This window comes from Mizuhopecten yessoensis, unplaced genomic scaffold (genome assembly GCF_002113885.1).
Source record: "Mizuhopecten yessoensis strain PY_sf001 unplaced genomic scaffold, ASM211388v2 scaffold855, whole genome shotgun sequence".
In the NCBI taxonomy this organism is placed as follows: domain Eukaryota; kingdom Metazoa; phylum Mollusca; class Bivalvia; order Pectinida; family Pectinidae; genus Mizuhopecten; species Mizuhopecten yessoensis.
The window spans coordinates 987,933-999,183 of NW_018403755.1; the positions used below are offsets into that span (position 1 = coordinate 987,933).

At 34.7% G+C, this 11,251-nt stretch overlaps 2 protein-coding genes across 3 annotated transcripts in view; both read right to left on the reverse strand.

Annotated features, from left to right (window-relative positions):
• Positions 1-11,251, reverse strand: part of LOC110453594 (hyphal wall protein 1-like) — a 43,466-nt gene that overhangs the window by 23,280 nt on the left and 8,935 nt on the right. The window lies entirely within an intron of this gene.
• Positions 1-11,251, reverse strand: part of LOC110453601 — a 99,236-nt gene that overhangs the window by 1,837 nt on the left and 86,148 nt on the right. Inside the window, exons 1-8 of one of the 2 annotated variants that reach the window (XM_021502603.1) lie at positions 8,193-8,285; positions 4,946-5,009; positions 4,656-4,794; positions 4,117-4,265; positions 3,479-3,621; positions 2,659-2,810; positions 1,405-1,480; positions 13-178 (exon numbers count right to left, since the gene is read on the reverse strand). In XM_021502603.1, coding sequence (XP_021358278.1) covers positions 13-178; positions 1,405-1,480; positions 2,659-2,810; positions 3,479-3,621; positions 4,117-4,265; positions 4,656-4,794; positions 4,946-4,981 — 861 coding nt within the window. In that variant the 5' untranslated portion in view covers positions 4,982-5,009; positions 8,193-8,285. Of the gene's footprint in view, positions 1-12; positions 179-1,404; positions 1,481-2,658; positions 2,811-3,478; positions 3,622-4,116; positions 4,266-4,655; positions 4,795-4,945; positions 5,010-8,192; positions 8,286-11,251 lie in introns of those variants that run through there. The other variant, XM_021502612.1, reaches the window with a different exon arrangement.

Sequence of the window (11,251 nt, forward strand, 5' to 3'; positions counted from 1 at the left end):
GTCGATACTTACGAGATCACAGTCATGACCCATGTATCCATTTGGACACACACGTACTATGCACGTGATATTAATTGATGTGGACGACCCCACAAACCGGAAGGCATACATTGTGTTTGTAACCTCTTTCAAGTCTTTCCTCCAGTTCACTCCGAAGAGTTCGTCGTCGTGTTTACAACTGCGATAAAGATACACAGTACACAAAGTACACAGTCATAAAAATCAATCAATAACACATACAACTTATTGTATTTGATGTATATTGATAATAATTCACAAACCTTTTGTTTTCTATCTAGACATACACAATAACACATGCGAAAGATCCCTAATAAAAGTATAGATATAATTACCTAAAACAACATAAGGAGAATGTGATCTGTTAAAAATATAAAGTCATATTTCATCCATCTAGTTAATAACACTGTATAAACAAAAAGGTAGCAACAACATTATAAACACAAGTTATAGATATAAGATATTCTGATTAAATTTTTCAATGTGTTAAAGATATAAAAAAAACCAGTTGTAAACTGATGTTTTCAGTACCTACATTTTTATCTGTTTAATATCTTCTTTCGTAAGTAGGCAAATTTTGCCAATTAACCTTATCCTGCACACACGCATAAAATACACACATGTCGGGCTGTAATTCATAAATGATTAGTTAATAGAATGCTTACACCTTTAAACAAGACCGAATTTCGCTGTCCGATATCTAGGTCAGTTTTATACTGCTTCGCACTATACCTTTACGCTGTATATATCTCATCGTTGAATTCAAGAGGTTGATTTTCATTTCAAATGAAATACAAAATATTTTGCTGACTATTGTGTGTTTTTTAGTATTTTTAACAGACACTTCGATTCTCTGTTAAGACACTAACCGTTTTTGGGGGAAGCGTATAGTAGAATATAAACCAAAGGAGTTATGATTTAAAAAAAGGAAATGAGATAGAGATATACCTATATTATGAATCTGTTCATAGTTCCACAACTTACTATGAGTATAGTACCCATCCAGGATAAAAGTAGCATATTGCCAAGGAAAACAAAACCATTGACATTACTATATGACTCATATCTAGAGAGTTAATGAATATCCTGTGTTTCATAATGTGATCTATACTTATGAAACAGCATCCGTCTTGAAATTTAATAACTGTCCATTATGTAACCATTTCACTGTCTGATACTAAACGTGCCATACGCTTTACGAATTCCACTCCTACTAACGTGTATAGCAGTATGAAGACATTTACTACCACTGCCTCTTTTACTGGATATATCAAAATATGTTCATATCTACTTTCGTCTCCTATCATTGTGTAAAACAGTACATAGACATGCCATTTTACCATGGCTTGTATTACAATGTATTACAGTATTATATTGATGTATTACCCTTTCTCCTGCCACAGTGTAACGCTCTTGCCGTTTCCTGATGCTTTGCATTCAGTTGGTTTGATGTTCGATTTATCTGCAGCAAACATTGGTAATTTTAAACAATTTCTTATCACGTTTAATTTAAAATGTATAAGACATAGAAAATGTGCTGTTTGTTATCATATATTATAACTTTGCTGATAAAAGGACGTTAAACGAAATAAAACATAACCAAACTAAATATAAAAGGGATTAGGGGAGATGACTTGAATTTAATCCTTAAAAATTGTTTTAGTAAAGAAATAAATCGGTGCGGATAATGTTTATTATCTTTATTATTATAGTATTTTTTGCTATTATTACAAACATGGAGGTACAGCCTTAAATGGAATTAGCTGCCAATAGACATTTCACATTTTGAGGTAGACCTAGCACGGAGGGCAGAGACCAAGACCAAGAAAAGCAAAAGTTGTGATAATTTCATTTTTTATTTATTTTATCTCTAGAGCAGCGAATGGGACGTGTAACAGTGTGTACAAACACATGCGCGTGACCGCAGGTAAACGAACAGGTAATATCGTACGTAATATATCCATATCAAAAATTAAATTTCCAACGATTAGATGGTGTCCTATTATGGTAGTGTTAATATGAAGGTACTTGTCCTGTACGTCTTCGTCTTTGTGTTCCTTTGCATTCTCGTATAGAGAGGTGCATGACGAAAGAACAGTTATTAGCGTTTCTTCGCGGTAAAGTCACATTAATGATTGTTTCGTTTCAATGGCAACATGAAGGCGGCGAAGTGACCATTATCATTCTGTCATTTGTTTTAACACAATACAAATTATATCAGTAAGCCATATAAGGAGTGAAACGAGTACAAAAGAAACTAGGAATATGTGTGTTTTTCCCATTTTGTAATTCAATTTTAATCGCCTGGATTCTAATTATTTCTCCCGTGCAACATGACATAGAGGGGAAATTTGTGAAAACAAGTAAGGTGAGATCAGTCGAGAGAAGCTACTACTTTTCAGGATGAAAACCAGGGGATGTAACTGCAAATAAGAAACACTTAAGGAGAACTCCTCAGTGCTTTGTTGCCAGCAAGGGGTTAGGAATTCTTAATAAAGATTTAATGAAAAAATATTTTGGCTGTCTCAGTGTCCGTCTCTGCGCTCCGTGCTAGGTTTGCCTCAAAATGAAAACCAATATGTAATAGGACGATGAACGATAAAAGTCAAGCTGAGTTATAACCAACATTGTACATTTTACCTGGGATTATTATGGCAACAGTCAATACTTGGCCGATAGACGCTGCTTCTGTAGCGGTGTTGTTCTTGTCTTTAATAGTCATTGTTAACGATGATATCGGATATGGTGAGGGTTCCGTTGCCATAGTAATAACATTGGGAGTTGCTTTCTTACTGAAAGGAAATAAAGCAGATACAAAATTATGATGTATTAATAACTCTGTAAAAGTACTAATTTTAGTGGACTCAAATTGGAGTGTATACTATTTTTCTCAACGATTAGCAGTTTGATAAATGTGCGCTCACAATTAGTGCAATAAGAAACTATACAACGAAAATTGAATTAGTGCAATCATAATTCAGCGAAATATTTAAAGCAGTTAACTTAGAATACCTCTAAATTATGTACATGTGTAGCGTGTGAAATAATGTTTTTTCTATATATGAATTGATAAGCCGTTTGTATATGTGTATTAAATATGTAAAGCTGTGTATATAAATTTGATTATTGATTGAATACTCATTTTATGATAACTAGCACGAGAGAACGTTTAGTTTTGACTTTATGCATTAGATAGCTAGCACTGGATTTCGTTTTGCTGAAAGTAAATAATTTCATGTACTGCATTTTCTGTCATTTAAGGCATTTCATGCGGACAAGAGTGACACCATTTAACAAACTTTGGCATTAGTTTACTTTAATGCTGACGAATCAAGAATAGTCATATTCATCTGTCTTATACAGTGCGTGTCACGCAAGAGATGTGACTGTGCAAAATTTGATTTTCACTTAGGTTGATACAATGAAAAATTACTGACTTAACGTAAGTTTCAATATTTACCCGACATTTTCTTTGACTGTTACGTTGAGGAGGTACGGTTGAATATTCACTTCGTCACATTTAATTTGGAAGGTTTTCGAATGCCTCCCTCCAAGTATTCCTGTTGTATTTTCTGCCTCAAGTACGATAGTGACTGTTGTGTTCTACAATATGAAGGCAAACGATAATTAGTCTTGCTAATTGTCTGGTATAACCTAAACTATATACAATTCTTTTGATAAGGATATTCGCATATTATATTTACTTTGAATGTAAGTCAAGACTTGTCTATATTACAGTTTAATTTGTTCCCGAAAGCAACAATGTCAGGCAAACTTACACCGCATGACTTTGCATGCCCTGAAAACCTGAGTGAATTTGGACCACTGACAAATATATATGCATATAGAAATGTAATTAAAATAGTTTGATTACATAATTGTTGTTCAAATAATTTGCTGAAACATTTTAAAACGACTTTAAGTTGTTTTATTGTTATTAACTTAAAATTTGTTGGTTGTAGAATTTGTTGTTTGAATTGGTTAAAGTAAATCTATATCACGTGGAACATTATAGCGACAATCTGAATATAGATAAATCGAATTGCACCTCCTTAGTAGAGATTGCAACAGATTCATGGGTACGTTTTCTGGTCTCACCATTTTACAGGTAGCTATGGCAATAGATCCATCGTCCTCTGTTTTTGGATCGGAACAGTTACTTGCGGAGTTGTTGAGATAATTTATTTTCACATTGGCTAAGGAATTTTCATCATTCATTATTTTGATTCCTCCGTCCTGGGTACAATCTTCAAAATACGATTAAAATGCTCACAGATGTAATAACAACATTATACTCATATAAATAAATAACAAAACATGGTAAACGCGAAAGGTCGACACAACAAATTGAGGCAAACCGATATCCGGCCATTGATTCTAGCACAACATGAGTCACATGCTATATATATGGCGTCCTACAGGTGAAGTCGCAGGCAGTACATGCTATGTTTTCAATCGCTCGATTAAACGTTTTTATGACGAAAAATAAGGAGTATAAGGAGTGACATAATTGCCAATATTTTATAGCCGAAATCCCATAAGGTTAAGACACGTCAGTAAAATATAATAAGATGGTAACAATCACAAGTTGATCCTCATATGGAAACCTTATGGAATTTTTCGTTTTAATAACATACTGTAATAAAAAGTATCAGGGATAAGTGTTGAGAGTGAATTTGCTGCAGGAACAGATGTTGCAGGAACCGATGTTGTAGGAACCGATGTTGTAGGAACCGATGTTGTAGGAACCGATGTTGCTACAGTTGCATAAGGAATCTAAAATCATAAACCACAAGTACAATATAAAAATAAAAAAGCAGATGAAACAGTTTTATAAAAGATGAGCATTTCTGAACAGAACGACTTGATCTGCTCGAGCATTACACAGTTATGTAAGTACTTAATTTAAGATCCATGTGATACTTACTGCAATTAGAATGTACATCAATACTAGCCGAGCCATTTCAATGCTTCTTCTTATCTGAAATATACTAACACAGCATAAAAGAATTAATAATTTAAATGGAAATGATCTCGGCTTGCTTTAAATGGCAATTTATCTAGATTTAGCGTTCGATAAAAAGTTCGGTAGATAATTTTGATGCTATTTCAAAATGTTTGATTAGATTTTTCGGTGTTACTTGGACCAAACTCATTGGGAATTATATTTATATAATTTGAAGTAAGCTTTTCTAAGTCAAATATATATTAAACTTTTCAACAGTGTTACGCAGACCTAACTGTTGGACAATTTGATTTTTTTTTATAAATTGTGTTCAGAATATAACTCTTAGTTGACAATTTTTAGCTTGGCCGTTTCCATTCATACATTTTCTCTAGAAAATTATTGAAAATACGTACGCATATATAATTTATATTCATACTTTTGCATAGTCCGACCCAAGTTTATTCATTGATATATTCCTTTTAATTACGTTTAAAGAATATCCTGCATAACGCACACCAACTCTTAAGTGTGGTTTGTGTAGATAAGTGTGTAATATTTGTGAACCCAATGCTAAAGATATAAAACACTGGCAAAATGTTTAGAAACATTGATAATTAATGTACAAATAGCCAAACTATGTAAGGACATCGGTCAGAGATTTTGCTCCAATAGTCGCTCATCATTGACTGCAAATAGTAAAATTAAAAGCTACAAAAACATAGAAAAAGAAAAAACCCAGTTATGATATCATTCAATAAGCTATGTAAAGTTAATATCTAAAATAATTGTGATTGTTTCACCAGAATAATACCGCCTTCATTTTATGATTATGTATATGTTTATAAGTGTTAACTGTTTCTATGAAAAGATCGATTTTTATTAGTCAATGCTTTCTTTATCAATAGCAAATGGCTAACACTTACGAAGATATACTATGACCAACTTTTAATTATTATCCAGTTTAGCTAGTACTGCTATTACATAACCAGTATTTGAAACTGTTGTATACGATATGTAACGGAAATTTGAAATTAATCATGTAGGTTTTTAACTTTATAGAAACGAAACTGCTCGACAGAAACATTATAAAGCGTTCTTGGTCAATTTTACATTTTATAGAAAATCATCGTCATCAAATGTCAGTGCAAATGTTACAAACATTTCTGGATGTCAGGAGGTCGACCGTTATGTTTGCATTGGGGCTATGACAAGTATATCAGCAAGCGTGATTTGAGTTCAATAAAATCTACACCCTCGTGTAAAGTAACTACGTTGGAAACACGTCAATGTCAACATATAAATGAATTTCCTGTCCCACCATCTTTGGGTTAAGAAATGTTGCTAAAAGTACGAACAACATCGGCATAGAAACACCCAACAATCGGTAATACAATGATCGGTAATACAATGATCGGTAATACAATGGCACAAAATACATAGGATATCCGGAATACACACTTACTCACTAGTATGTTTACAACGGAGAGAACAAAGAAATATATGGAAACTAAATGCAGCTTGCCATCCTCTCCACAAACCTATACCGGAAATTATATAAACCATCTGTTACAAACCTGTAAAGGACTAAAACAAACATGACACTTAGAAATCATTCTAGTATATTAATTTAGTCAACTAACCGAAGGGAATATGGATGAGTGTCTTAACAACATGCATTGTGGGAACTGTGACACTTCTGGTAGTAGGGTATACAGGCAGAATACCTTTAGTCCTTTTTTACGAACACTAGAAAGACACGAAAAACAAAACGGCAATAAACCAGGTCAGAGAGAAAATATCCGGGGGTTCAGTTCATCAAGTTAGTAATGGATCATATAACAATCATCAAAACTAGGCGATGATTGACTGAGCAACTTTGATAAATTTATTTGTAAGAGAAATAAATTCGGCTTAACGGCAGATAAAGGTGGACTCGTTTATGATGCCTAGTAGTTGATCAATAGAGCTATTTCATGATTGCAGTCCAGAAGTACTCGTATTTCTGAAAATCATTTAGATCATGCAGGTGGCTAGTTGAAAATATTTTGTTAAGACTATGTGTGTTACTTCGGTTTAGCTCATTTTTAGATCAAGCATTTAAATTATTAAGTTTATTTTGCTTGCAATATTTTTGCGGCAATATTTCAACCACATACAGATACATTATACATATATATATAGAAATATTAAACGACTAAACTGACCACATAAATCACTTTAAAGTCGTGAGCTGAATACTTCAAACAATATATAATCTGCTTACCTTTTATCATACAAGGAGAACTACTCACTGAATGAGGAAACACTCAAAATACTATCTGACATACATAACCTAAATACTAAAGCTCGCGTGATTAAATACACATAAGCAAACTATACCCGTGTTCACAGAAATGACAACAAATCTAACTTGTCAAGACGTTTTGCGCTAGTCACCAGTATAGCTATGTAAATCATGATTCTTGTAAACAGATTTGTCCTTAAGGTGTTTACCTTAAACAATGTTCCTATATTTCTATTGATTATAATATAACTATACCAACAAATGGCTATATGTGAAGTATCATAAGTAGTAAGGTTCAAGACGTCGTGTGTGTGTGACTACCTGGGATGACAATTCAGTTTCAAACGTATCTAGATATCTAATTAAAACAAATATTTGTTAATCATAATTTCTATACAAAGAAGTTATATAACAAAGATTGTGTTTTTAGTGTTCTGTGAGAAACGACACATGGACACACCTAAAATATAAATGATAATAAACTAACTGTAGTGGGAGCATATGCACTGAAGATATTCTAATAAACAATTATATGACCTTAAATCAATCAGTGTTTTTAAAGTGATTTTTTTCTTTCTGAGAGATTGATAGCCAATATAACTCCAGTTGGACTTGCTTTCTAGAATGGGCCTCTACGTAGGGAATCCTCTTAGAATTAACAAAGGAACAGGTCGCACTTCTGAATTCTAATGTTTGATTTTTGCGTAAGCCACTACAGATCGACGTCTTTACTTTATTAATAGCCAGAAATATTTTCTCAAACCGGAAGCTATTTGGTGTTTTGGAATAAATACATTCTGTACCTTTATCGCAGCAGGGACTGCACTTATGTATGAAAGAGAGAAGAAATATTGTCAGTCGACACTGACATACTATTCAATGACACTTAAACAGTTTTAGTTTCATGCTCAGCATATTATTGCCTAACCGTTTATTGCTTACCTTGTTTCCGGTGAGGAGGGCTGCTCAATGAATGAAGAACCACACAAAAGCCTATCTCATTTACGTCATCTGATAACACAGGCCCATGTGATCACCATTATAATATGTTTAGCCAATCCTACTCTTTTCTCAAAGATCACTTCACGTTCTACTTTTTACAGTCTTATACAGCTTCTGTTATCAGGTCCCGATGTTTACAGAGGGTAAGCTTGACAGTTTGTAACGCAAATTTTACAAAATACGTTATTTGAGTAATACCTAATGATATCTAAAAAATGATTTGCATGTTAATTTTGAGTCCATATTTATGTAGTCCTATGTCTTAATTTCCCCATGTTTTTCGTTAAATGAACACGATTTGAAACAATATGCATTTAGTAATTTTTATTCAAAGCAGGCTTTTAGAATTAAAAAATAAACAATAAACACTGACTGATGGCATTTTTAACTCCACATGTTTATTTTAATCAAACCAATCCACCAATACATCGTTGGTCTGAAAACCGTGTATTAAGGTGGTATATTTCAATTTTACACCTATAATAGTATATCAACACATGATGAGTCAATACATCACAAAATGCTCTGGAACATATCTCTCCTTAAGTCGATGCCATTGGATTTTACCTGGCCTGATCGTGGGCCTATGCAATCGCCATTATGACCAGAACTTGAGTGATAATTCTACACACAACCCGCCTACTGGAGTAAGTGATTATGTGATACAACGTTCACGTCTAGCGGAGTGGGTAATAATTCTACACACAACCCGCTTACTGAAGTAAGCGATAATGTGACACAACATACACGTCTAGCGGGGTGAGTGATAATGTTACACACAACCCGCCTACTGGAGTAAGTGATTATGTGATACAACGTTCACGCTAGCGGAGTGAGTTATAATTCTACACACAACCCGCTTACTGAAGTAAACGATAATGTGAAACAACATACACGTCTAGCGGGGTGAGTGATAATGTTACACACAACCCGCCTACTGGAGTAAGTGACAATGTGACACAGCGTTCACGTCTAGCGGGGTGAGTGATTAATCTACACACGACCCGCCTACTGGAGTAAGTGATAATATGACACAACCTACACGTCTAGCGGGGCGAGTAATGTTACACACAACCCGCCTACTGGAGAAAGTGATAATGTGATACAACGTTCACGTCTAGCGGGGTGAGTGATACTCTTCACACAACCCGCCTACTGAAATAAGCGATAATGTGACACTTCATACACGTATAGCGGGGTGAGTGATAATGTTACACACAACCCGCCTACTGGAGTAAGTGATAATGTGACACAACGTTCACGTCTAGCGGGGTAAGTGAGAATGTGACACAACGTACACGTCTAGCGGGGTGAGTGATAATGTGACACACAGCCATCCTACTGGAGTAAGTAATAATGTGACAACGTACACGTCCAGCAGGGAGCGTGCTTGTGCTACACACAACCCGCCTGCTTTGTAGATTACTGATAATGTGACATCCCACCCGTCTACCTGTGTAAGTGATGTTATTACAAAAAACCCGTTTGCAGGATTTAATTTAAACAAACTTGCCACTAAATCGTCTACCGGGAAAGTGAAATTGTTGCAGAGAACACGTCTACCGGGTACATGTAAGTGCTAATGTGATACAGGAACCGTCTAGCGGATTAAATAATAACGAAAAACATACCCGTCTGCCAGGGAATGAGACAATGTCACCCAAAAGCGTCTACACGGGTAATGAAAGTGGGGAACACAAACCGAGGCAAATTATAATGTCCCACACAACCCGTTTTCTAAGGTTAGTGAAAATGTGCCACACGACCCGTCTATAAGGACAAGTGAAAATGTGGCACACAACCCGTCTATAAGATTAAGTGAAAATGTGGCACACAACCCGTCTTCCAAGGTACATGCAAGTGAAAATGTGGCAAAAGACCCATCTACCAGGGTAAATGATAATGTCTCACACAACCCGTCTAACAAGGTAATGAACATGTGGCAGACGATGTGTCTACCGAAGTAAGTGAAAATGTTGCACACAACCCGTCTACCATGATAAATGAAAATGAGGAAAAAAGACCCGTCTACCAGGATAAGTAAAAATGGTGGCACACGACCCGTCTACCAGGCAAATGAAAATTTGACAAACACCCCGTCTCCTAGTGTAAAGGTTTAGTAACACATTCTGCCTTGTTGTCCAAGCTTGACGTCATAAGAATACGGCATTAAATATCATGTTGCTAATTCCTGCACTTTTCTAATGCAGTAACATTTGCATAGTGTTCCCTTAAAAAGTAGAACATTTATGGTTTTCTAGTTTAATACATGTACCATATAAATTTCACTCGTATTTCGAAATAAATAAAAATGTTCTGCCATATTTGTAAACTAAATATGGTATTCAACGGAAAACCATTGAATAATCCCTATATTTGTATATTTGAAAATTTGCACAATAATAAGGTGTTAAACGACATTAGGATTAGAACAATTGAGTCATAAATTGGGGAGACGTGTCCTTCTCTTCCCTAAAAAATAGTTCTAACATTATTTTGTGTTGGTTAGGAAAACCTGATTGATTTTGGGTGTGATCAGCCAATGGTCTAGATCAACGTTGCACAAATATACTTTTTAGTTGTGTTTTGTCTCGATAAAACCTTAATAGTGAATGTCCGTACACATTTCAAACTTGGTTGATTGCGTACCCTGATGATTGCGAACAAATATATTCTTCTAGGAGGTCAAGGTCACCGTTGCTACAAATAAAATTGACCCAGGTAAACAGATATCCTATAAATCAGAATATGTGTCACGTGGTCAGGCTGTTTTTTCGGTGATCACCACCAATAAGAACACTGCAAAGGTAATAGACATGCACATGATATGTATGTCTGTAAAATAACCTTATGTACTTAAAGCATATCTTATCACACATTTATCAGTTTAGATAATCAAACCTCTGATTGTGTTATCTGTATTATCTTTAACGAGGAACGAGTTGTATTGATGCTGTTAGGTTATCTATTGATATTCTTGTTCTTTTTGTTCTTTTTTT